At 48.9% G+C, this 27,400-nt stretch overlaps 1 protein-coding gene and 1 pseudogene across 3 annotated transcripts; both read right to left on the reverse strand.

The window, feature by feature from the left end:
- Window positions 1-27,400, reverse strand: LOC101605234 (glutathione S-transferase Mu 1). Of its 3 annotated transcripts, none has more exons than XM_004659022.2 (9): window positions 27,293-27,400; window positions 26,853-26,962; window positions 26,164-26,239; window positions 25,697-25,761; window positions 25,345-25,426; window positions 25,062-25,162; window positions 23,447-23,542; window positions 23,245-23,355; window positions 20,934-21,414 (listed from the first exon to the last, which is right to left on the reverse strand). In XM_004659022.2, the coding sequence occupies exons 2-9, from the start codon at window positions 26,886-26,888 to the stop codon at window positions 21,325-21,327; spliced, it is 657 nt and encodes a 218-aa protein (XP_004659079.2). In that variant the 5' UTR covers window positions 26,889-26,962; window positions 27,293-27,400; the 3' UTR covers window positions 20,934-21,324. The 3 variants fall into 3 exon arrangements, with proteins under 3 accessions (XP_044994509.1, XP_004659079.2, XP_044994508.1); XM_045138573.1 differs by lacking the exon at window positions 27,293-27,400 and adding an exon at window positions 27,145-27,276; XM_045138574.1 differs by lacking the exons at window positions 20,934-21,414; window positions 27,293-27,400 and adding an exon at window positions 1-210 and having other exon boundaries at window positions 26,853-27,033.
- LOC123456056 lies at window positions 406-14,199 on the reverse strand (annotated as a pseudogene).

Consider the following 27,400-nt stretch of genomic DNA (forward strand, 5'->3'; position numbering starts at 1 on the left):
GAAGAGACCTGATGAGGCCTTGGGGTCCAGCAGGAGAAGGAAGGAGCAGCTTCAGGGGTTCCAGCTGCTGTCCAGGGCCCCGACAACAGACCGTGATGGCTTCTCACGCCTTGCCTGGCCCTACTTGTTGCCCCACGTGGCCATCTTGGTGAACACTGGTCTGGGGAGGAAGCGGCCGGTCTTCATGTAGGCAGAGATCTTCTCCAGGCCCTGCGAGTGGGAGGCGGAGGCAGGAGGTCAGGGCTGCGGCCGCCCGGGGCTGGGCAGCCCCCCTCCGGGACCAGCCCCGCCACGTGGGCTCCAGCGCCCGAGTTCTGGAAAACGAACCCTTCAGCCTCCTAAAATAAAGGGGACAGTGGACAGTGTGTGGAGGGCTTTATGCCCACTAGAGATTCAGAAAACCACTCAGCTATCCCGTGGGATCACTGCCAGCATGACCCGTGACGAGGAGGGAGCCTCAGACCCAGAGCGGTTGAGAGACCTCGTCCTGCTCACACAGCCAGTCAGCAGGACAGGGCCTGGGTCAGCCTGGGTCTGTGGTGCCATGCTGTTTGTTTGTTTGTTTGTCTTATTTGTGTTTTGTGTGTGTTTCCTCCCCTGTTCTCCCCCAGGAGGCCCTGTCACTCCCTCAGCACAGACAAGCTCCTTTTTCACAGAAAACATCCTTCTTACCCAGCCTGCACCGACAGAGGACCTCTAAGAGGACAAAGGGGCCCAGAACAGGCCAGGGCAGCAGACAAGAGAGCCCCGACCCAGCCAGTGACCTGAAAACCCTGGATGAAAGGGACCTTGGACCAGAAGCAGCGTGGAATACAGGGCCGGCTCAAAGCATTCTCCTGGAAGTAGGTCATGTTTTAACTTTCTACTTGGTACCTCAACCCAATCCCAATCTCAACCTACTTCATCTCCAGTCCCGCTACAAAGGGCCACACTGAGGGATAATACCTATGTTTTGTGCCATCTCACCGGGACAGCATACGCAGATAAATTCTACAGTATTGGCAGATCTAGGGTAGCCTGTTCCCAAGAAGCCAGGCATGGCAGGCCTCAGCCAGTGGCCTTCAGCTCTCTGTCCCTCCCTCCTCAGAGCCATGCCAGCTCAGGCACAGTCCCCATGGAAGATCCCAGACTGTGAATCTGTTTCCTTAAGACCTCCAGTTCCCAAATATCTAACTGATCTGTGAATGTCATGTGGTCACTGGGTGACCCCTGATTAGCTATTAGCTTGAGTTTCCCAGCACCCAGGTGGTATCTCATCTGGCACTACCATGTCTGAGTTCTCAGCTATACTTGGTCCCTGGATGGTGGGGTCACCTCTCCATATCCTACTTGACCTGATAAAAAGAAGATACATTCCTAGCTCACTGAAAATCAATATGCAACCCCATCTCACTGATACAAAATTTAATGTATTTTGTATCAAGTGATCAAGGAGAGAGTGAGAGTTAAATGAACTGTCCCACTATACCTCAGAATAAAAATCCTCTAATAGGGCTGGAGGGATGGCTTAGCAGTTAAGTCGTTTGCCTGCAAGGCCAAAGGACCCAGGTTCAATTCCCCAGGAACCACGTTAGCCAGATACAGAAGAAGGTACAGGAGTCTGGAGTTCGTTTGCAGTGGCTGGAAGCCCTGGTGCACCCATTCTCTCACTCCCTCTCCCTCTTTCTCTGTCAAATAAATAAGGGCTGGAGAAGTGGCTTAGCAGTTAAAGCGCTTGCCTGTGAAGCCCAAGGACCCATGTTTGATTCCCCAGGACCCAGGTGAATAGATGCACAAGGTGGCACATGTGTCTGGAGTTCGTTTGCAGTGACTGAAGGCCCTGGAGTGCCCATTCTCTCCCTCTCTCTCTCTCTCTCTCTCTCTCTCTCTCTCTCTCTCTCTCTCTCTCTCTTTCTCTCCCTCTCTCATAAATAAATAGAATGGGGTCAGGACACTATACACTTGGGAAACAATGACAGCTTCCATTTCCTTTCCTTTTATTTAACCCCAGAAAACCATTGTTACAACCCAGGAACTATGAGAAGAGCTTCGTGTTCTCAGGGAAGCTCTCCACACCCTCTGACTGCCTTTCTCCTTAAGCAGAAAATGGCTGTCACCACCCTCAGGCATAAGTCTAGCCAAGGTGAGCAGCTATCTCCCCCCAACACTGGGAAAGGACAAATGGCCAAACATCACTATAATGCACTATAATGCACCAGTACTTAACAGGACTCCTGCTGGTACCAGACCCCTTCTGTCAGAGTCCATGTGGATTCAAGCAGGAAGAGAACACCTCCAACTTTGTCACCATTTTAAGTCCCGACTTCTATGGGGTGAGCACCTAGCAGGTCTGGGCTCCCAACACTGAGTGAAATGAAAGAGGGTGATAAGGACTCGGGAGAAAAAGCCAAAGATCTGCTCAACGTAGCGGTCAAAGAAGGAGCGACTACTTGAGAGTTTCCACCAGCTGAGGAGTATTTGAGGCTTGAATGGAGGAAGGAGAGGAAGAGAGACTCTCAGCTCGCCCTGTGTATCTACCAGCAAAATATGCTGCCTCATGCAAATGTGGAAACAGCCCTGGGCAACAGTTGAGCAGAGGTCAAAAGTCAAGGATTACATGATCATTCTTCCTCATTCTGGGCTGCTTTTTATCAATTGAATTTGTTTATTCTAAGAGCACACATAGTGTAAGCCAGAGCCCAAGGCACGGGTCAAGCCCAGTAGAGACGGAGTTCTGGACATCGGTGATTCTCTCTGGAATCTGAAGGTTCACACTGGGGAGAACAAACTGTAACCCTAGATCAGTGGGCCCTGAAGTCTACTTCACACAGCTGAGTGTTATGAAGGAGACAGATGTCCACATGGAGAATGAACTAGATTTTAATTAGCTCTCATGAGTTAAAAGAGAAACAAGGGCTGGAGAGATGGCTTAGTGGTTAAGCGCTTGCCTGTGAAGCCTGAGGACCCCAGTTCAAGGCTCAATTCTCCAGGACCCACGTTAGCCAGATGCACAAGGGGGCGCACGCGTCTGGAGTTCGTTTGCAGTGGCTGGAAGCCCTGGTGCACCCATTCTCTCTCTCTCTCTCTCCTCCTCCTCCTCCTTATCCTCTCTGCCACTCTCAAATAAATAAATAAAAATAAACAAAAAAATTTAAAAAAAAAGAGAGAAACAAACCTATGCAGGTGGGAATCAGGTGCCTGCTATAAACACTACCTAGCAGCGCCCAGCAGGGGGCCTAAGGTGATTCAGAAACTCTGCACACCTGACTGGGGATGTCCTCTAACACATCTACGTGAAATCGCTCATCAGTCTGCCCAGGTGCCGCCACACAACCATGCCTCGGTAGCTCACCTCAACCATGCGCAGGGTGGTGGCACCCTAGCCTGCAGATAGCGCCACTCACATAGGCTGTCTTGAGGGGCAGGTAGCACATAAATTACACTACTCTGGGTGATCTTGCCCATAGCTCTAGCCCCATGCCAAATCTCACCACTGGACGATTTCTGGTTGTGATGGATGCCCTTGGCATCTGTATCCTCACTTACATAGCGAGACATCGCTACCTTGGCTTAGGGAGAGCTCATGCACTCTGTCTTTTTCTCTTTCTCTCTCTCTTGCTCTTTCCTCCCTCCATATCTCCTTCCCTCTTCCTCTTGTTCCTATATCTATGACACAGGCCCATCAATCAAGGACAGGAGAAAACATGCTAGGATATGGTCAGACCACAGGTAGGAGGAGCCTGAGTCCCTGAAGGAAGCAGAATGGAGACTGGATCAGGGCTACCTGACCCACTGGACTCTCCTCATGGAACCTGCGTGAGAGGAAATGAACTGTTGACATCTCTATCACACCCATCAAGGCTTGGGGTCCATTGTGGAAGAGGTGATGGAAAGAATGTAAGAGCCAAAGGGAGGGGGAAATGACTGCTTACAATACTGTCTTCCACACGCAAAATGCCCTTGATATTCATGACCTCTCAGTACCTGATACTACCTACACAAAATCTGTGTAAAAAAGGAGGGGGGAAATAATGGCATTGAAATTGAAGAGAAACTAATTGGAAAGAAGAATGGATTCAATGTTGGGTAGATTTGGGAAGGGGAAAAGGGGGTGGTGGGAGGGAATTGTCATGGTTTGTTGTCTATACCTACAGAAGTTGCCAATGAAATGGTTTTTATTTTTAAAAATCTTCTGTTTTGGGAAAGTGTGGGGGTGGGGAGGGAGGGAATTACCATGGGATATATTTTATAATCATGGAAAATGTTAGTAAAAATTAAAAAAAAAAGAAAGGAAAAAAAAATCTTCTGTTGGGGGGCTAGAGAGATGGCTCAGCAGTTAAGGTGCTTGCTTGCAAAGCCTGAAAGTCTGGATTTAATTCCCCAGTACTCACTTAAAGCCAGATGCACAAAATGGCACATGCCTCTGGAGTTCATTTGCACTAGCAAGAGGCCCTGGTGTGCCAACTTTCTCTCTCTCTCTCTTTCTCTCTTTCTACCTGATACTTCATTACCTCTCCCAGATGTAAGGATGGAGCTATTTTAATATTTTTCTTTTATATTCACACTTAAAACTTCGAACCTAGGGCTGGAGAGATGGCTTAGCAGTTAAGGAGCTTTCCTGCAAAGCTTAAGGACCCAGGTTCAACTCCCCAGAACCCATGTAAGCCAGATGCACAAGGGGGCACAAGTTTGGTTACAGTGGCGAGTGGCCCTGGTGCACTAATTCTCTCTCTCTCTCTCTCTCTCTCTCTCTCATAAAAATTTCAAATCTAATGCAGCAATTTAATTTTAGCATACTTTACCCTTTTCAAGTTTTTTTTTTAATATTTATTTATTTATTTGAAAGAGAGAGATAAATAGGCAGGTGGGGGGGTGGGCTACCAGGGCCTCCAGGCACTGCACACAAACTCCAGATGCTTGTGCCCCCTTGTCCATCTGGTTTATATGGGTCCTGGGGAACTGAACCTAGGTCCTTTGGCTATGCAGGCAAGCGCCTTAACCGTTAAGCCATCTCTCCAGCCCTTCTTTACCCTTTGAATATAAACATCTAGCTTGGGAATATATATCGCCACTTGTCTTTCTTCTGTTTTGTTATTTATTTGTTATGTTTATTGTAGTAAATTACTTGGCATCAAAATTACTATGTTACCCATTGAACAGTTCAATATTACACATGCAGTAAGAATGTTGGCAGCCATCATCTCCCTCAATTTCTGTTCACTTGATAAAACTACAGATTTCACCAATTAAACAGTAGCTACCCTCCGTGTCCCCACTCCCTCCAGCCTCAGCAAACACCCAACCTACTTTCTGTCACCAGGACTGTGAATATTACACCTCCCTCCTACGTTATGGTTTCAATAGAAAATGTCCCACAAACTCTTTTTTGTTTGTTTGTTTGTTTGTTTTTGTTTTTTGAGGTAGGGTTTCACTCCAGTCCAAGCTAACCTGGACTTTACTGTGTAGTTTCAGGGTGGACTCGAACTCACGGTGATCCTCCTACCTCTGCCTCCCGAGTGCTGGGATTAAAGGCGTGCGCCACTACATCTGGCTTCAAGCTCATATTTTTAACATTTGAAAAGTAGGTGGCACCTGGGAGGTGGGAGGAACTTTAGAAGGTTCCCTAGCAGGAAGAGGTAGGTGACAGGAGGCAGGTTCCTGAGAGTGTATGACCCTTGGTCCCTTCCTGTCATACGCTCATCTTCCTTTATGCCCACAGCTGAAAAAGCACCTCTTCCATGTGTTCCAACCACCACGATATTCCACCCAAGCCTATGGGACAAGTGACCATGCACTGAACCCTCTGAAGCTGTGAGTGAATAAATCTTTCCTCCCTTAAGTAATGAAAAAGAAATACATTGTATATGCAGAATCATAAAGTGTTTGCAGTTTTGTGACATATATGTTTCAAGGCTCACTTGCTTTATCCCGTGTTGAAATTTCTTTCTTTCAAACATTGAATACTATTCTTTTGTATTTATATGCCACATTTCTTTCTTTGGAAGGTATTTAAAATTTGCTTTTTGACATTTTTAAAAATATTTTTATTTTTATTTATTTATTTGAGAGAGGGAAAGAGGCTGAGAGAGGGAGAGAATGGGCACACCAGGGCTTCCAGACCTTGCAAACGAACTCTAGATGCATGCGCCACCTTGTGCACCTGGCTTACATGGGTCCTGGGGAATCGAAGCGAGGTTCTTTGGCTTTGCAGGCAAGCGCCTTAACCGCTAAGCCATCTCTCCAGCCCCTTTTTGACAGATGTACCCTGTATTGCCCTCCCTCATCCCATTCAGTCTCACTGTGTATACACCACGTTTCTTTTTTGAATATTTTAATTAATTTATTTATTTATTTATTTGACAGAGAAAGAGGGGGAAAGAGAGAGAGGGAATTGTTGTGCCAGGACCTTCAGCCACTGCAAACGAACTCCAGACATGTGTGCCCCCTTGTGCATCTGGCTTTATGTGGGTCCCAGGGAATCAAGCCTGGGTCCTTTGGCTTTGCAGGCAAATGGGTGAATGCCTTAACTGCCAAGCCATACATCCAGCCCTACACCACATTTATTTTTGCATACATTTGTAGATGGGCTCATGGGTTGCATCCATATTTTATACTTTAATGCTTCCATACAAATACAAATATGTAAATACATCTTTGAGCTGGGCATGATAGAACATACCTGTAATGCTAAGTATTCTGGAGACTGAGGCAGGAGGATTGTAAATTCTTGGCCAGTCTGGACTACCTAGCAAATACAAGGCTAGCATGAGCCACATAGTGAGTTTATATCTCAAAGAAAATTTTTAAAAGGGCTGAAGAGATTGCTCAGTGGCTAAGGCACTTACCCACAAAGCCAAATAACCCAGGTTCAATTCCCCAGTACCCGCATAAAGCCAGATGCACAAAGTGGCACATACATCTGGAGTTTGTTGGCAGTGGCCACATGTCCTGAGGTGCCCATTCTCTCACTCACTGTCTGTCTCTCTGTTTGTATAAATAAATAATGTTAAATAGGAAAAAGAAGGCCAGGTGTGGTGGCACATGCCTTTAATCCCAGCACTTGGGAGGCAGAGGTAGGAGGATCGCCATGAGTTCGAGGCCACCCTGGGAATACATAGTGAATTCCAGGTCAGCCTGAGCTAGAGTGAGGACCTACTGAAAAAAAAAAAAGAAACCCCCATATGAATATATATAATATATATTATATATATGAATATATAATGTATATCATATTAAATATATGAATATATATTAACACATGAATTTACTTTGAATTATTTCAAGTATGTACCTAGAAATGGAATTGGTATCTCATATTATTCAATTTTTGAGAAACAGCCTGATTGATACCAACAGTAACTGAAGAATTTTACACTTCCACTAGCAGGTCAAAGGAGAGCCTATTACTCCAAACAGTTGCTAAACCTGTGACTGCCGTCACTGACAGAGGCCACCCTGATCTGTGTCAAGTAGATCCTCCAGGTAGCTTTGCTTTACTTCTCTTCGGTGACCAGTGACTTTAGAGCGAGTTTTCGGGAGCTTTATTAGGCTTATAGGACACTCATATAGCTTCATGAGAGAAACGTCTCTTCCAGGCCTTTGCCCAAGTAAGAATCCACTGTTGGGTTTTCTCTTTGGGTGAACCACCTGTGTTTGTAGATACAGCTGCACCCACTCATTATGTGTGGCCTGAAGATTCTTCCAGTGGGGAAATCAAGAGAGACCAGGAAGTATGAGCCCTTTGGGCAAAGCATTTGCTCACCTCCCCTGTAGACTGATGCTCATTTTAGTTTGCTTAAATATATGTGTCTGTTTATCTGTACAATTTTGGGGATTCTTTTTTTTAGTCACTTTAGCCCAGGCTGACCTGGAACTCACTCTGTTGACCTAGGCTGGCCTCAGACTCACAGTGATTCTCCTACTACATTCTTTGGCTAACTTCTCTCTCTCTCTCTTTTTTTTTTTTTTTGTTTTTTTTTTGTTGTTGTTGTTTTTTTGTTTTGTTTTTCGAGGTAGGGTCTCACTCTAGCCCAGGCTGACCTGGAATTCACAATGGAGTCTCTCAGGGTGGCCTTGAACTCATAGCGATCCTCCTCCCTCTGCCTTCCCAAGTGCTGGGATAAAAGGCGTGCGCCACCACACCCGGCTTAACTTCCTTTTTGTCCTGATGTTGTTATTTCATGTGTCTTTTAAGTTAAAATTTAACAAATGCTGGCACAAATCATTTTGGTCTTACCAGTATCACAAAGACTTAGCTTCGATGACCTTTTATGATCTTTATCTATTGGTTAATCGTTGACTTCACAGCTACCCTCACATCATGCCCATGCCAGCTTGTTCCTTAAGTGCAGCAGGCAGTGGCATAAGGAGGGCACTCAGCTGGCCTCTCCTCCAGATCTGCTACAGGTAGGGGCGGGCTGTGTCTGACCAGCACCTGAATGCATGACTTGGTGAGTCCCCCTCCCTTGTGTCTGAGCTGATATCAAATGATCACAGCACCTCCAGCCACACAGCGCTACACTGGACCGGCAAACTACACCTTCACGTCCAAGGGCAGGCGAAGCTGGTTAAATGCTTAGGTGAGAGAGAGACTCTCAGACCCTAGTGTCTTTACGTCGATAATCATCTGCATGTCATTCCATACGTCCTTGGGGAAGAGAGTTATTCTAGAGCTATAGGTCCCAAGACGTGGTATACGGTTGACTGAAGCATCCCAACAAGCCAGTTTTTTTGTTAAAGACCTATGACGAGTTCTTTCAGCTATACTTATTTATTTGACAGAGAGAAAGAAGCAGAGAGACAGAAAGAGAGAGAATGGGCACCCCAGGGCCTCCAGCCTCTGTATGTGCTACATTGTGCATCTGGCTTATGTGGGTCCTGGGGAATCGAACCTGGGTCCTTTGGCTTTGCAGACAAATACCTTAACCTCTAAGCCATCCCTCCAGCCCCCTACAAGCCAGATTTTACAATTTCCAAGTTTCCTGAACATTGATATATGTCAGGCACACCTGACATACCTATCAGAGATGAAAAGTCCAACAAGCCCAGATCGCCCCCTCAGTGAACTTATGGCTGTTGAATGGGGTGAACCACCCACAACACAATGACAAACAGTGAGGAATTCTTAGGGCAAACACCTGGGGGGTGGCGGGCGGGTGGAGAGAGAGATCCATATCAGGGAAGGTTCCAGGTGAGGAGGACAGAAGGTGTCCATCCATCCTAGACAATGACTTAGCCCAGCGTCTCTCTGAAGCATGCATGACACGGAGCTGCGCGCGGCTGTGGCAGCTTGGCACACTGCAGGGTGAATGAGGAACCCGGGCCCAGAAGGGCCACCTTCTCCAGGAATTCCAGGGTGGGCAACTCAGGATCACCGACAGAGGACAACAAGGAACGGAAGTGATCAGTACACTGTGGTGACCACCGAAAACCTCCCCCCCCCCCCGCACACACACACACATTAGTGGACAGCAAAACAAAAGCCACCCAAGCGAGTCAATGCAATGCGGTCGGTCATTCCTGAGAGGCACAGAAGCAATAAGACGAGACTCAGGATAAGTGTGGTTCAGACTTTACTGGGGAACACAAAGGACTGGCGGCTGAGGCCTGAGCACCAGCAGAACTGGCAACAGAGAGGGGCAGGGGGTCAGTTGAGCTTCTCAAAACACAGCACAGGGCCATCTGGTTAGATCAGGGGCAGAGATATGTAAGGGAAGTCAGGGGCTTTTGCTGACAAAATGGTGGGTTGAATGTTACAGAGGTTTGGCTGTGGAGAGTGAGGGTGGGTTGAATGATGTTAGAAAAAGAGAGAAGCTGGATGTGGTGGCACTCACCTTTAATCCCAGCACACGGGAGGCAGAGGGAGGAGGATTGCTGTGAGTTCGAGGCCACCCTGAGACTACAGAGTGAATTCCAGGTCAGCCTGGGCTAGAGTGAAACCCTACCTTGAAAAACCAAAAGAGAGAGAGAGAAAGAAAGAGAATTATCACTTGCAGAAGAGAGGGAAAGGAATGGGAAGAATGAGAAAGGACTGAGAAGCCTGAAAGAAGGCTGAGCCGCTGTGCCCCGATGCCCAGGACCACAGGTGTACTGACAGATCCTGCCCAGCAGTCCTGGATGACAGCGTCCTACTTGTTAACCCACGCAGCTACTTTTAGGTATACAGGTCTTGGCCATAAGCAGCTGGTCTTCATGTAGGCAGAGACCTTCTTCAGGCCCTGCGAGTGGGGCCAGAAAGCAGGAGCTCAGGGCTGCGGCCTCACTTCAGTAATAGCCAAGAGAGTTGAAGATACAAATGTAGAAAATCTGCACAACTACACAGTAAAATTAGTTCCATTCTCACCATTTATCAGATGAAATGCTGAACAGGACATGTTAAGAAACTTCCTTTTTTTTTAATTTTAAATTTTATTATTTTAGAGAAAGCAAGACAGAGACAGAGAAGGAGAGAGAGTTGGCACACCAGGGCCTCAGCCACGGAAATCAAACTCCAGACGCTTGCGCCACTTAGTGGGCATGTGCGACCTTGTGCTTGCCTCACCTTTGTGCATCTGACGTACATGGGATCTGGAGAGTTGATCAGGAGTCCTTAGGCTTCTCAGGCAAGCACCTTAACCGCTAAGCCATCTCTCCAGCCTGAACCTTCCTTTTCCTCCCATGGCTAAGAAGGACGGAGGCCAGCCTGGCTCAGTGACTGCTATTCCATGCTCTCTCTGCCTGCTCCCCTCCTGCCTTGCCTCAACGAGATCCTGCCACTCCCTGTCCACTCCTGATTCTCACGGAAGTTCCTTCCTGGCTTGTCTATAATGAAAAGGAGAAAGGGCTTAGGAAAAACTAAGGGTTGAGACTTGCCTATGTGACTTGGAAGAGAGCCCAGGACTCATCCAGTGACTCAGCAAATCCTGGATATTAAGGTGTAGGGGGCCAGAGCTGCCTATTCCCAACAAGACAGGCCCATCTATGTCCATTCAGGACAAGGCCTTGCGCACTCCACCACACCTCTGCCTCAAAGGCAGGTTGGCTCTTGCACATCCCAAGGCCACTCAGCCTGGACCAGAACAAGAGCTGATGAGAACTAGCTGAGAAAATCCACCAGCAGATAAGAAGAAGGAAAGGATATTCAAGGCTGAGAAAATGAATTACTGTATCAATGTGCACAACATTCACATCTGAGGGTAAAAAGGTAGGTGGGGAGGCTAGGGAGATGGTTCAGTCGTTAAGACACTTGCCTGCAGTGCCTAATGATCTGGGTTTAGTTCACCAACACTCACTTAAAGCCAGATGTACAATAAAGTGGTACATGTGTCTGGAGTTTGTTTGCAGTGGCTAGAGGCCCTGGTGCACACATTCTCTCTCTTTCTCTGTCTCTCTGTCTCTCTATCTATCTATCTCTTCCTCTCTCTGCTTGCAAATAAATAACATATTTAAAAGATAATAATAATAAATAAATAAAAATAATAAATTATATACAGTAAATAAATAAATGGTAAACTTCTGTTGCTGTGAAGCATGAGGGTACCATATGATGCATGATTACTGTGAGGTGATAGCCAGGCTCTGCACGCCAGCATTCACAGTACCACGTGCACCTCACAGCCTTGGGCCTGATGCTGTCAGCTTCCCTCACTCCCAGGAGGGGAGGATATTTCTCCACGTACCACTGGACCTAATGCTATAAAGACAGAAAAGCCAGAGAGTCAGAATGAAATGAGAGTATGAGACTATTTCACAGAAGAGCCCAGGAGATGTAGAAAAGATAAGAATAAGGAGATGGGCTGGAGAGATGGCTTAGCGGTTAAGCACTTGCCTGTGAAGCCTAAGGACCCCGGTTCAAGGCTTGATTCCCCAGGACCCACCTTAGCCAGATGCACAAGGGGGTGCACACATCTGGAGTTCGTTTGCAGTGGCTGGAATCCCTGAAACACCCATTCTCTCACTCTGTGTGTCTCTTAAATAAATTAGTTAATTAAATGTTGGGTTTTTTTTTTTAATTCAAATGTTTGGGCTGGCTTATCATTAAGGTGCTCACCTGAGAAGTCAAAGGACCTAGGTTCAATTCTCCAGGACCCACATAAGCCAGATACACAAGGTGGCGCATGCATCCAGAATTCATTTGCAGTGGCTGGAGGCCCTGGTGTGCCCATTCTCCCTCTCTGTCTCTTTCTCTCTCTTAAATAAATAAAACATTTAAAAGAAGAGGAAGGAAATGGATAAATGTCCACTGGTGACCGCTTGCGGCCTATAACACAGAGGTCCTGCTTCTTGCTGCTGTCATGGATACAGCTCTGGGGAATCAGTTGAGCAGATTTCTGAAAACCAGGATGTTTGCCTTCCCCCAGCTAGGACTTTTCCCCCACTGCTCTGAGTGGGCGTTCCAGGAGCAGGCAGATAGTGTGAGCAACTGGACAATGTGGCATGTGGCAGTGGTCAAGTTCAAAACTGGAGAGAATTTTGAATGTTTGAACTGACTATCATAGGTGAACTGTATGCCCTATGATGACATCATGATATCCAAAGATTGCTAGGGATTAACTCAAAGTGTTTACTTGACAAGAATTTTCTTGAGTTAGGAAGGCCAGTATATCGTTTGGATAGGAAAGCTTAGAGAATTTGTACTGCTAAGGAGTCCAGCTATGAAAGAAGCCATGTGGGGAGGAGAACACAAGCCTTTAGTTTCTGCTGTAACCTTTCCTACTCTGAACACTGGGCAACTTACAAAGCCAGAGCTGCGGCAGAGGATGCCAAGATGAAGGTGGTTGTCCGTTACTTGATTCTCCAAAATGTCCCTCCAAATCCTCTCCTCTTCTGCCCCCCCACCTATAACCCACATGATACAGACTCGCCCTCAGCGTCCCAGGCCAGCCAAGCCCAGGGCTATAAGCACTGCTTCCCAATCACAGAAGCCAGCCCCACTCACAAAGCTTGTGCTTGCTGGCAAGGCTGCGCAGGATGGCGTTGCTCGGGGTGATCTTGTGTGCCCCATTAATTAAGTAGGGCAGCTGGGTGGACAGGCAAGAACAGTCCAGTGGAATACAGGGTCCCAGCATCCCTTCACTAGGACAGAGTGCCTGGCCACGGGCAGGGGCACATGAAGATATTACATACTGAAGGGAAGAGCTGGCACACAGACCATCACAGAAACACAACGCAGACCACCAGGAATGGGAGGAGCAGAGCAAAAACACTGGTCATGAACCCCCTCAGCTTGGCAGGGAATGCGGGGGGGGACACCATCACCCTCTCCAAACCACCATTCCCCTGCACCTACATTGGGAAAGTCCAGGCCCACCTTGAACTCGTCACTCAGCCACTGGCTTCTGTCATAGTCAGGTGCTGTCATAGACAATATATAAGAAATCTTCCACATGGGGCTGGAGAGATGGCTTAGCGGTTAAGCGCTTGCCTATGAAGCCTAAGGACCCTGGTTCGAGGCTTGATTCCCCAGGACCCACGTTAGCCAGATGCACAAGGGGGGCACACACATCTGGAGTTCGTTAGCAGTGGCTGGAGGCCCTGGTGCTCCCATTCTCTCTCTCTCTCTCTCTGTCACTCTCAAATAAATAAATAAAAATAACAACAACAAAATAAAAAGAAAAAAAGAAAAAGAAATCTTCCACGTGTCCAACCCAATCCTCCTTTCCCTGCTACATTCCCAAGGGATCCGTGGCTACAGGAAGAGGCAAAATATTGGCAATCTGCCCCAATCACTCTCACATTCCAAGGTTGCACTGGTAAATAGTGCTTGCAAGGGCTTGTGGGCACTATGTGACTAAGGCCTACAAGAAGTTTAGGCAGGCATTAAGCAAACCCCACCCAATTACAGACAGGGAGCCAGCGCTCCACATGCAGGGTTCTGTGTTGAGGACCAAGCTGCACCCTCAATCAGGTTTGGAGAAGGGCAGCCTCTGAGTCCAGCTAGAGGATCTCTGCAGAGCTGAGTAGCAGGGTACCAGGCCCAGGTCGCAAGGAAGCACTGGGCAGGAGTGGGGAAGGAGTCATTACCATGTCCCGCCGTGTGTGGGTTTTCCTCATAGCCAGGGGCTATGTATTCCAGGAGCAGGCGGACCGGACCGCATGGCCCAGCTGTAAAGGGACCTCAGTAAGACCTAACTGGGTGACTCCACCTTCTCGAGGAAAACCCTCCACCCTTTCATAAGGAGAGGCGTGGGGATAGGCAAGAAGGAAGAGAGAGAAATTGTGAAGGGGATTCACCTTCTGCATGGTCCCAGCTGCTCCCATTTCAACTACCCAGTAACCCAACCTTTTATTCACCTCCAAGGATATCCCAGTAAAACCCAGAGCCATGGGCTGAATTTCTCTTTCAGAGACTGAACAGCATGGAGGTGGTGTCTGCTTACATTCAGGTCCCCACCCCCTTCGTAAAAAAACTTTTTTTGGTTTTTCAGGTCTCACTCTAGTTTAGGCTGACCTGCAATTCACTCTGTAGTCTCAGGGTGGCCTAGAACTCACAGTGATCCTCCTTCCTCTGCCTCCCAAGTGCTGGGATTAAAGGCGTGCTCCACCACGCCCAGCTTTTAAATTTATTTTTGTGAGAGAGAACAAGAGAGAGAGAGGGCACCAGCACGCCAGGGCCTTCAGCTGCTACCAATGAACTCCAGGTGCACGCGCCCCCTTGTGTGCATGTGCGACATTGCACATTTGCGTCACCCTGCATCTGGCTTCTGTGGAGTCTGCAGATTCCAACAGGAGCTCTTGGCTTCACAGGTCAGCACCTTAACCACTAGGCCATCTCTCCAGCCCTCCACGTCCCTACTTGTCCTGCCGCCAAATCCTGCCAATCCTGGGGATCTAGAATGCAATTCATCATGACAGAAAGGGTCGTTATCCAATCGAAACTCAGGCCCTAAGATCCTTTGGGACCCATGCCAGAAACCAAAGGCAGCGATTGGCAAGTCAGCCCAGGAAGCTGGAAGTGCCCTAGTCAGGTTACACAGTAAAAGAACAACGCTGTTCTCCCTCCATCCTTTTCTCTCAGAGTTTGTGTTCACTCCTGGACTGTGGGATACTCAGCTCTCAACATCTGGCATAAAAGAGGTACCCCAGTGCCGGGCGTGGTGGCGCACGCCTTTAATCCCAGCACTCGGGAGGCAGAGGTAGGAGGATCGCCGAGAGTTCGAGGCCACCCTGAGACTACATAGTGAATTCCAGGTCAGCCTGAGCCAAAGTGAGACCCTACCTCGAAAAACCAAAAAAAAAAAGAGGTACCCCAAACTGGGTGTGGTGGTGCACGCCTTTAATCCCAGCACTGGAGAGGCAGAGGTAGGAGGATAGCTGTCAGCTGGAGGCCACCCTGAGACTACATAGTGAATTCCAGGTCAGGCTGAGCTAGAGTGAGACCCTACCTCTTAAAAAAAAAAAAAGTGTCCCAACCCTGAGTTTAATCCAACAAGCGTTACTGGATGAACAGGACTGTGTGCATTGACAGCGACCAGGCTTTTTTATCCACCACAAGTGCCAGTCACAGGCACACCGTCAGGGGCACAGGAAGGATTCCAGGAGCAGGACAGATTTTACTTGGAGAAATTTGATGGCCCTAGCCCTTTGATCATAGTAGTGGCTGTAGAAGCTAATAAGTAAGCATTTGGGCTACATGTGTGAATATAAACACCAGAACCACACTCAGAGGACACACACACACACACACAAAACTGAAAGGACCCTCCCCACCTCCAGGTGGCAGAACCTCACGATGAACAAAGCGGTGACCCAGAGCTCAGTGCCGGCAGCTGGAGTCGCCAGAATGGGAGTGTACTTGCCTTAGCTCACCCAACACCTCTCCTGCTTCCAAGGTATAGCACAAGGCTAGCCAGAGGGCACCTGATAGGTTCTGCACAGGCTACAGGGACGCTAGTGCCTGATCCTCAGCTGTCCCAGTCCCTAGATTCTGCTCCTGGCCCATGTGTGTCTGCATGAAGGGGTGGCTGTGGCCACCCTTCAAGTCTCCCCGTGCTGTGGGTCCTGTGGTAAGCCTCCTCAAGGTCAGTGTCCTGCCGGGGTTATTGTCTCACCTGCCAGCTTTAGTGCTTGAAGGCAAAGGATTGTTTCAAACTCAAGAGATGGATGATATCCTGGCCTGAGACTGACTTTGCCATGTGTAAAGGAATGTAACAGACATGATGGAGAAGGACAAATACCTACACCGGGTGTTTCATGTTAAGATTAATTAGAGGGCTGGAGAGATAGCTTAGCACTTAAGGCGCTTGCCTGCAAAGCCTAAGGACCCGTGTTGGCGTCTCCAGATCCCCCATAAGCCAGATGCACAAAAGTGAGGCAAGCGCAAGGTCACACAAAGCCCAGTAGGTGGCACAAGCATCTGGAGTTCAATTTCAGTGGCTGAGGCCTTGGTGCACCAATTCTCTCTCCCTCTCTCTCTCTCTCTCTCTCTCTCTCTCTCTCTTCGTTTCTCTCTCAAAAAAGATTACTTAGAAGCTAGGCACTAATCCCAGTACTAAGGAGGCAGAGGTAGGAGGATCACTGTGAGTTCAAGGCTATCCTGAGACTACATAGTTAATTCCAGGTCAACCTGAGCTACAGTGAGACCCTACCTCAAAAAAAAAAAGAAAAAAAAAGAAAAAAGATTAATTAGAATAATAATTCCAACAGATATTAAGTAAAACAGTTAAAGACAGGAGCTGGGGATCTAGCGTAGTGGTAAAGCATTTTCCTAGCACACACAATGCCTTGTGCTTGATCAGCAGCACTGAAATAAATAAAGAATAAAAGAATACAAACATATAATGGAAATTCCAGTTCAGTGTCCCTCTAGCTGGTGACTCCACTACTGGAAAAAAGCGATTGAGGGGGGCTAGAGAGATGGCTTAGCAGTTAAGCGCTTGCCTGTGAAGCCTAAGGACCCTGGTTCGAGGCTCGGTTCCCCAGGTCCCACGTTAGCCAGATGCACAAGGGGATGCATGCATCTGGAGTTCATTTGCAGTAGCTGGAGGCCCTGGTGTGCCCATTCTTTCTCTGTCTCTCTCTCTCTCTCTCTCTCTCTCTCTCTCTCTGTCTATCACTCTCAAATAAATAAATAAATAAACAAAAAATTATTTTAAAAAAAGAAAACTTGAGTTCCTATACACACTGAGCCTTGTGGAAGTAAGCCCTTCAACTCGCCTATAATTCGACATTAAAGACTAGAAGTCAGGCTCTCAGGGAGAAGCTTGGGAAATAGGAGATAATCTTCTAAGAGGAGTGGAGAGGGAGGCAGGTGGAGTGCAGGAGAAAGAGGCCACGCTGGTGAGGACAGAGACTCCGAGGAACGGGGAGGCGACCAGAGCACAGGGACTTCAGAGGAGAGAAGGACGGGGCCAGTAGCCTCTCACCGCAGAGTCCCCAGGGGCCAGGAGCATCCATCCTCCCTGTAGGTGACAAGGGACCCTGCAAGGCAGTAGAGAGCAGTGGCAATCAGGGATGTAGAAAGGTGTCTGAATGAGGGATTGTAATCTGTAATGGCCTCACAGAAGCTCACCCCAGGTTGCCTGAGCCCCTGGACTTCCATGTGCTCCATCCCAACTGTAGACTGTGGACCGTCTAAGCTTAGTGGGGCTCTGTGCAAGAAAATCAAAATAAATTGGATGAATTTTGGTGTAAATGCTAATACAGTGACCTCTGAAATGAATTTATTTTTTCTTTTTTCTTTTGGTTTTTCGAGGTAGGGTCTCACTCTAGCCCAGGCTGACCTGGAATTCACTATGCAGTCTCAGGGTAGCCTCCAGAGTGCTGGGATTAAAGGTGTGTGCCACCACGCCTGGCTTGTTGAAATGAATTTCTTAATTCCATCATACTCTATACATAGCATTTCAACATGATGAAGGCAAATTTAGACAAATTCTACATACAATGGCTTCAGAATTTTAATGTACTACAGTAGGCACAAGACCCACAAACAAGTTAAATATACTCTGTCTCACTAAAAGGTTTTTGTAGTCCCTTATGCACATCTGTCAAGGGAAATTGAATGATGTCTTGGTCATAAGTGCTTTTTCAGACACAACATGCTAGGAAAGGTCAGTGAGAAAGTGAGGTTGAGGAGGGAAGGGGGGATGTAGACAAGGGAAGCCTGGGACACACTGGTATTCTCTGCACTCTTTTCCTAATTTTCTCCATGTCTGCTGCCATATCAAAATTAAAAGGTGAGCCAGGCGTGGTGGCACACACCTTTAATCCCAGCACTCAGGAGGTAGAGGTAGGAGGATCGCCGTGAGTTGGAGGCCACCCTGAGACTGCATAGTGAATTCCAGGTCAGCCTGGGCTAAAGTGAGACCCTACCTCGGAAAACCAAATAATAATAATAATAATAAAACTAAAAAAATACCTAGTGACTTCCATGGGCCAAGTGCCGTAGCAGCAACTCTTTCCTTGGTTCACACACTTGCAGCCCACCCGGCATCCCCATGCTCATGGAGTAAGCAAAATGTGCAGACAGATGGATCATTGTCCTCTTGGAAGACTGAAACATACTGATGCTGCACAGAGGGGTTTGCAAGGAGAGAACACCTTGAAGGCATCAGAGACCAAGTGGACGCAGGATCCTAGAGACCTGGAGATGGACACAGTCACAGCCTTTGGGAGGCAAAGAGCACCCTGGCTTCCTGCTGAGCATGCCCAGTAGTCTGCATCATCACTCCCTGCAACATAGGTCACCATGTGTAGGGGTTTGATTCAGGTGCCCCCCATAAACCTAAGCATTCTGAATGCTAGGTTCTCAGCTGATGGAGATTTGGGGATTAACGCCTCCTGGAGGGAGTGTGTTGTTGGGGGCAAGCTTATGGGTGTGATAGCCAGTATCCCCTTGCCAGTGTTTGGCACACTCTCCTGTTCCTGTTCCCCACCTTATGTTGGCCAGGGGGAGATGTCCACCCTCTGCTCATGCCATCGTTTTCCCGTGCCATCATTGAGCCTCCCCTCAAGCCTGTAAACCTTTTTTTGCACAAGCTGCTTTTGGTTGGGTGATTTCTGTCAGCAATGCACACCTGACTGCTACAGTAAAGTTGGTACCAAGAGGGAGGTTGCTGCTAGACACCTGAGTGTGTCACTTTGGCCTTTTCAAGCTGATTTTTTAGAAGAATGTGGGCAGATTTGAAACCTTGGCCTAAGAGACACCTTGCAATGCTGTAAGTACAGCTTGATGGACTATTCTGGTTAAACTCAGACCTGGATGCAGTAAGAACTATGGACTGTGAGATTTGGCTTGTGAGGGTGAGAAAGAGCTTTGCCTGGGCTGGGCTAGAAGCGGTTTGTGTGAGAGACTTGCTGTTATGCCCGTGTCCAGAGAAGTTGCTCAGGGTTGCATTGCATAGAAATGAACTGGTATAAGCAGAGGGATATGGCACAGAAAGAAATCTTTAAGCAGAAACTGCTGCCTGTTCAGCTGCAATTGAGAGATTACAACCTTTTTTTTTTTTTTTTCTTTTTGGTTTTTCGAGGTAGGGTCTCACTGTGGTCCAGGCTGTCCTGGAATTAACTCTGTCATCTCAGGGTGGCCTTGAACTCATGGCAATCCTCCTACCTCTGCCTCCCGAGTGCTGGCATAAAAGGCGTGCACCACCACGCCCGGCGAGAGACTTTTTGAGATTGGGCCAGCCAACCTGCACTGGGACAACAGGAAGAATGTAGACTCTTTTGAAGGAGCCTGAGTGCTCAAGGTGTGTCCTGTTCTTCAAAGTCTGCTTTATTCCCCCCTGGATTTACAAATTGGCACCCTACCTGGTATTGTGGAGTATAAGAAATGCAGGAAAGAGAGGATCCTTGAGTTTGCAACACAGTCTTGTGTTTTGAAAATGGCCATGGGCAGTGTGAAGCAGGTTTGCTGGATGCCTGCATGGAGACCCCATGGAGCCATGAGGATGAACCATGGATTGCAGTGGACACCCAGTGGAGATGCTAGAACCAGAAGATGGCTGCTAAGGAGAGTTGCCAGCCCCAGATGAAGTTGTTCAGAACTGTGAGTAGCGAGCTGGAGGGGCGGAATTGGAATTCCAAAGACTTGTTGCTGGTTAGAATTATCAGACTTGGAGACTTTTCACTGACTAGAGTGGTTGGACTTGGAGCTAGAGTTTGATGTCTGCCCTGTTTAAATCTTACATTGGTTGAATATTTCTTCACTATGCCCAATATCATCTCTTGTCTTGTTTATTCTGTGCCATTATGGGCTTTTTGGATTTTTTTTTTTTTTTTTTTTTTTTTTTTTTGGTATTATGGCTCAGTTAAAAGATCTTGGACTATAGGAATGTTTGAACATCATTAGGATTGATTTAAAAAAATGGGGACTTTTAAAGTTGGACTGAATGCGTTGCATTTTACATCATGGATAGTTATCAGTTTATGGGGGCCAGGGGTGTAATGTTGTGGTTTGATTCAGGTGTCCCCCCATAAACTTGGGTGTTCTGAATGCTAAGTTCAAAGCTGATGGAGATTTGGGAATTAATGCCTCTGGGAGGTAGTGTATTGTTGGGGGGCAGGCTTGTGGATGTTACAGCCAGTTTTGAAACCCTTGCCAGTGTTTGGCACACTCTCCTGTTTCTGTTGTCCACCTAATGTTGGCCAAGGAGTAATGTCCACCCTCTGCTCATGCCATCGTTTCCCCCTGCCACCATGAAGCTTCCTCTTGAGTCTGTAAGCCAAAATCCACCCACCTTATCCCCCATAAGCTGCTCTTGGTTGGGTGTTTGCTGCCAGCAATGTGAAGCTGACTGCAACACCACGTAATGACGAGTGAATGAGATTCCAGGCTCAGCAAGTGTCCATGAATGCTCCAGAGAGCCTCCTGGGGATGCCTGCTGTGAGGGTCTCAGAACCAGAAGGAAGACATTACAAACACCTGCTGACCCTGTTACACCCCGGTGAATCCAGCCACTGCACACTCAGAGCTCAGTCTCTTGGGAGTAGGTGGCATACTTGGAGGGCCCAGAAAGCAAGAGGAAGAAGTCACAACATTTAATAACTATGTTCAGGCTTTATTGGGGGTCAGAGTGGGCTGGGGAAGCTCCTATACCCAGGACAAGGCCTTGCACTCAATACAGGATTGGTCTTTGTCTGTGAAGGGTGGGGTCTACAAATAATAGATAGATAAGGTCTCGGTGGTTGGGTTTGGGGCACAAAGAAGGGGAGGAAAGAGACTTGCCAAAAGAAAGGGGGAGATACAGGTTACATAGGCTTGACTGAGGCAGGGGCTTGGTAAGAGTTAGGGGGTCGATAAGACCTTGTAGAGAAGGAAATAGAAGAGAGGAATAGAAGAAGACAGAGCAGTAGTGCGGGAGCCAGCCGAGCCTGGAGCCAGCAGGTGCACCACCAGATCCTCCCTGTGAAGATCAGCACGACAGGGTCCTACTGGTTTTGCCAACGGGCCATCTTTGAAAATATAGGCTTGGGGAGGAAGCGGCTGCTCTTCATGTAAGCAGAGATCTTCTTCAGGCCCTGCACAGGGAAGGGAGAAGCAAGGGCTCAGGTGGGCAGTCTCTCAGACAGCACCCACCAGCCTTTCCCACGGGTTCAGGTGCTGCAGCGCAGCCGGGCCTGCTTAGCTCTCCGGCTCTGGAAAGAGAACCGCTCAATTTCCTGAAACAACTGGGAGACCGGGCAGTGTGTGAGGCGCTTTATACACCTGTTACAGGTGACAATGCAGGCTAAGTAAAGCCACTGAGCAATCCTGAAAGACTGGCGCTGTAGAGATCAGTTATCTGGAGGCGACATGAAGTCCAGAGAGGTTAAGAGACATCCCATCACTCACGCAGCTAGTCAATGAGCTGAAGCTAGCGTCTGTCTGGCTCTGAGGTTGCCACGGGGCTGCTCCCTCCTGCTTCCCCCAGGAGGCCCCAGCATATCCTGCGTACTCACGCTCTTGTTGCAAAGGGAGCTCCTTTTACCCTGTTTTTACACACAGAGGAGAGATCTAACAGGGCAAAGGGCTAAGAACGTGTGTGTGTGTGTGTGTGTGTGTGTGTGTGTGTGTGTGTGTCTGTGTGTCTGTGTGTCTGTGTGTAGAAAGCCAGGCACCGAGTGACTCAGCAAATCCTGGATGAAATCAAGTACCAAGAGGACAGTACACAAAGAACAGCTGGACAGGGTTCTTTCATAATCCCCAAGAGCACAGTCCAAACTTCACCTGAATCCACTCTCACCGTCCCGCAGCCATCCTTATCTCCCTCCCTAGAGCCAAGACCAGACCATGTGACCACGTGCTGCGGTATAGGCCATCTATCAGCACAGAGGATGCACAGGCATTTCCAAGGGGTTCAGAGATCCACCACCCTCTGAACGAAAGTGCTGCCCTCAGCTCTCGCTCGCCACCCAAACACCCCACAGCCATGCCAGCTCTTGCGCAACCCCCGAGGCTGTGAACCAGAGCCGATGAGAACTGGCTGAGAAAGCACATCACTTGAGGGGCGAGGGGAAGGTAAAGAGATCCTGGGCTAAAAACCCCATTGGATAAATGCTTCCTGTTCTCAAATGCCCGGATGACCCATGACTAGTGGTGAGATGTTCAGGCTAGGCTCGGTGACGGCTCAAATTCTGTTCTTTCTGCTGCTTTCTACTACAGTCAGCCCTGGGGTGCTGGCGTTTTCTTTTCACATCCCACTGGGCCTGATCCTGAACCTTCCACGGTGTGGAATGGCACAGAATGTGAGTGACGAGCTTGGCTCCGTCTCACGCAGAGCTCCTATGACGTGAAAGAGGACAGGGAAGAAACGAGGCAGCCTCCATCCAACAACTCAGGATAAAGTCCTCCATCAGGTCACTCACACGTCTGCTCAGTCCAATACCAACTGTGACCCTTGGGGTGTCAGTGAGGGACATGACCTGGCAAAATAATCTGCGGATCAGGTTTGGCTATGGTCAGCATACCTAGGTACTTCCCACGCGTCCCCCTGACTCGTCCTCACACCAGGAGTTGGCACAGTCAACATGTTCTCCTGTGCCAAGGACCCTGAGCAGGAAGGCCGGGCTGCACAAGGGTTAAGGCCATTTCTTTCTGTACAAAGTAGGGACAGCCAGTGTCTACTGCTCACTGAAGCCACAGGTGGACAGGGAGCTGAGCACAGCCTCCATGGACGCTATCCAATGGGGACTCATAATGGCATTGGTTTTCTGGAATTTTGAAATGATTAATTTTATCCCAGGGAGGAGGCATGCTCCTAGATTCTGGCAGAAAGCTCAAGGAACCCTATTCTTCCTTTAATCTCAAGGACGAGGAACACAACATGGAAAGGGGAAAGGAAGGACATCCAAGTGAATCAAGGGCATCACCTCAAAGCGAGACAGGAAGTCCTTCAGATTGGGGAATGCTTCCAGACACTTCGGGTCGATTATCCGGTGCTGGTCAAGAATATCATAAGCCAAGAAATCCACAAAGGTGATCTGTAGGAGGTTGAAGGTGAGTGAGCCAAAATCCAATAAACAGGAAAAGTAACTCCCCTCCTTCCTTCCCTCCCTCCCTCCTCCCCTTTACCTTGTCCCCTGCAAACCATGGCCGCTTCCCCAGAAATTGAGAGTAGAGCTTCATTTTCTCTGGGATGCCCCCCAAGTACTCTGGCTTCTGTTTTTCCTGAGGCAGAAACCAGATGTCACCAACCTCAGAAACATGCTCTTGGGCAGAGAGGCTGACCTCACTAGAGTGTGCAGGCCTCAGCTGGGCAGAGGAATAGCCGCCTTCCTGAGACCGGGACTGGGTCAGCTTCTAGGCCTCCATGTAACACCGGACCATCTTAGTGATCACGCTCTTACTTTAGTAGCAGACCCCACGTGTCAGAGGTGATGGCATGACAGACAGGAACACATTGTCCCCCCAGTCTGTTAGCACCACTGATGCTGGTGTCATGGGTCAAACCCACCACCAGTTCCTGAGTACCTGACGGGCTCTGGACCCAGAGGCTCAGTGGAACCTGAGAAGCCAAGTACTTAATGATCTCAGAAGTGACAAAGGGACACCTAGCAGTGTGTGAAAGATCAGAAAGGGTATATCTGAGGTGCACGCATAAAGGTGAGGGCGCTTGATGTTGAAAGGAGGAAGGACAGGGACAGAGGTCCTCTGGCTGATTCTGAGCTGCCTTTGAGGAAGATCCTGACTGCTGACTCAACTCTGGGGAGCAGCCGAGCTGACGGGTGAGACCGGGGAGCACAGCACTCCCCTGGCTTGCACTTCCTGCTTTCATCCTCTGAGTCTGTACATCAGGAGGAGGCAGATGATATGAACAACCAGGTAAAACAACACATGGTGGAGGTCAATGGACAGATATGTCAGGGGGTTTAAAGTATACACTAATGTCTAGGATCAGACGGCCCACTCTGTAGGATTATACTGGGCATATAATTTCAACTGTAACATAACCCTGGCTAGGGATATATTCACAATGTTTATGTGACATGTTGGGGTCATAAGGATCATTCTATTGAGAAGGCAGGGAAGTTTGGAGAATTAGCAATAGTTTTTTGTTTGTTTGTTTTTTTCTATTTTCTTTTTTTTTTAATTTTTATTTAGTTACTTATTTGACAGAGGAAGAGGAAGAGAGGGAGAGAGAGACTGGGCATGCCAGGGCCTCCAGCCACTGCAAATAAATTCCAGATGCATGTGCCCCCTTGTGCATCTGGCTAACATGGGTCCTGGGGAATCAAACCTGGGTCCTTTGGCTTTGCAGGCAAACAGCTTAACTGCTAAGCCATCCCTCCAGCCCAGTTTTCTTTTTCTTTTTCTTTTTCTTTTTTTTTTTTTCAAGGTAGGGTTTCACTCTAGCTCAAGCTGACCTGGAATTCACTATGTAGTCTCAGGGTGGCCTCGAACTCATGGCGATCCTTCTACTTCTGCCTCCCTAGTGCTGGGATTAAAGGCACATGCCACCATGCCTGCTTGATTGTTTTTTAAGATCAGGTCTTGCTGTAGCCCAGGCTGACCTGGAATTCACCACATAGTCTCAGGCTGGCCTCGAACTCACAGTAAGCCTCATACTTTGGCCTCCCGAGTGCTGAATAGTTAATTTTTTAACTATGGGAGGGTAGCACTGTAGATGTGAATGTAAGAGCTGAATTCTATTGCAGACCCCATCCACTCCACCCACTGGACGACTCACAAAGTCGGGGCTATAGCTGAGGATGATGAGCTGCATGCGGGTGTCCATAACCTGGTTCTCCAGAATGTCCACACGAATCCTCTCCTCTTCTGTCTCCCCACCTGCAGCTCACACCACACACAGTCACCCTCAGCGTCCCACCCCAGCCAAGCCCAGGGGTACGACTCCTGTCCCCCCACACCCGGCAGCTCACACAGCCCACAGTCACCCTCAGCGTCCCGCCTCGGCCAAGCCCAGGACGATGACCACTGTCCCCCCGCACCCTGCAGCCGGCCCCACTCACACAGGTTGTGTTTGCGGGCGATGTAGCGCAGGATGGCGTTGCTCTGGGTGATCTTGTGCGTCCCGTCAATTAAGTAGGGCAGCTGGAAGGACAAGCAGAGACAGTCAGAGGGGATACAGCATGCACCCCTTTCCTTGACAGGGAACACAGTGTGTCTGACCGTGGCCGCTCTATATGCTGCAGACCGAATGGAAGAGCTGGGACATAGACCATTATAGAAACACGGTGTAGACCATCAAAAATGGAAGGAATAGGGCAGAAGCCCTGATTTGTGAACCCCCTCCACTGGGCTAGGAGGTGAGGTGGGGACATCATCACCTTCCCGGTCCCCATCCCCTTCCCCTGCACTTACATTGGGAAAGTCCAGGCCCAGCTTGAATTTCTCATTCAACCACTGGCTTCTGTCATAGTCAGGAGCTGTGGCAGACAAAATAAATGGGCAAAGAAATCTTCCCTGTGTCCAATCCTCTTCCCCCAGGGACCCATCTAAAGAGTGAGGGACAAGATCTGCAGAGATCTGCAGTCTCACACATTAATGCTCACACTGGGGAGGGAAGGACGTTGTGAAAGGAAACCAGTAATAATGGATCTGGATGTGATAATACTAAGGTTTTCTACCTGTTTGGACAACCTCACTAGGGAACCTAAACCAATTTTAAATAAAGGTGGACCAGAATCTCCATTCTGAGGATTCTATATTGGAAGACCCGGCTGCACCCTCAAGGAAGATTCTGGAAAGAGCAGATTCTATTCCCGCTGGAAGAGGCCTTCAGAACTGAGCAGCAGCTGAGCAGGAACTGCGGGGCAGGCCGTGGTTACCGTCCCCCATGGTGTATCTCTTCTCCTCATAGCTCGAGTCCGTGTATTCCAGGAGCAGGCGGATGGGGTGAGTCAGCTGTGAGAGATGGTGGGCAACAAGTCAGGGAAGGTGGGACCCTGGCCGACTTCATGGTCTCCAAGTGAGCCCTCCCCCACACAGGAACACAATTACCCAAGATGCATCTCTCTCTCTCCCTCTATTAAACACACACACACACACACACACACACACACACGCACGTGCTCTCACACGTGCAATCTCCCAATTACCCCAAATGCATCTCTCTCTCTCTCTCTCTCACACACACACACACACACACACACACACGCATGTGCTCTCACACGTGCAATCTCCCAATTACCCCACATGCATCTCTCTCTCTTTCTTTCTCTCTCCACACACACACACACACACACACACACACACACACGCACGTGCTCTCACACGTGCAATCTCCCAATTACCCCACATGCATCTCTCTCTCTCTCTCTCTCTCTGTCTCTCTCTCTCTCTCTCTCTCACACACACACACACACACACACACACACACACACGCACGCACGCACGCTCTCACAGTGCAATCTCCCAAGCGCGCTGCTTCCAGGAAGACCTGGGGGTCTCCGCCCGCTGAGACTATTCCTGCCTGGCGTGCCGGCCCCCACCCTCCTCCCGCGGACCCCTCGCTCACACCGCGGACGTTCCAGTATCCCAGGGTCATCGGCATGGTGCTGCTGCGGTCGCCTTTCCCGGACTGACTGCCTTCGTTCGCCGGCGTGGGCTGCGATTTTATCCGAGCGACTAGAGAAAGCAAAGAGGCGAGGCCTGTGGTCGGGTCCCGCCCCCTCCGGGCGCTGCCCAGCTCCCGTGTCCCCCTGGACTCTGAAGCTGGATAGCCGCTCCCGCCTCCTGGGCCCCTGGGGGAAGGTGGGAGGAGAAAGAAACCTTAACGTTCCAGATCTTTCCCCGCCTCTGCCCCTCACCGAGTGTCTGGAAGCTGCCCTGGCCTGGGAGACAGGCCAGATGGTGAAAGGACAGTGCCTGTTTTCCCGTGCTGGGAGCTCTGGACTGTGGGAACCTGCACTTGGGGAGGCTCAAACGCACCGAGAGGCAAAAAAGGGCGTTCCAAACCTGCGACTATAATCCAGCATCCGTCACTGGAAGAACAGGACTCTTCCGATCTGACAGCTCCCAGGCTCTATTACCCCTCTTCCTTGCCTACGGTTCACAGGAACAGGC

Source organism: Jaculus jaculus, chromosome 19 (assembly GCF_020740685.1).
Source record: "Jaculus jaculus isolate mJacJac1 chromosome 19, mJacJac1.mat.Y.cur, whole genome shotgun sequence".
NCBI classification, from domain to species: domain Eukaryota; kingdom Metazoa; phylum Chordata; class Mammalia; order Rodentia; family Dipodidae; genus Jaculus; species Jaculus jaculus.

Bases quoted from the DNA above. Each gene is read 5' to 3' on its own strand.
- LOC101605234 (XM_045138574.1), bottom strand. From the start codon at position 26,888: ATGCCGATGACCCTGGGATACTGGAACGTCCGCGGT. The intron at 26,240-26,852 runs GTGAGCGAGGGG...CATCTCTCACAG, and splicing joins GATACTGGAACGTCCGCGGT to CTGACTCACCCCATCCGCCT. The intron at 25,163-25,344 runs GTGAGTGGGGCC...TGTGAGCTGCAG, and splicing joins CGCCCGCAAACACAACCTGT to GTGGGGAGACAGAAGAGGAG.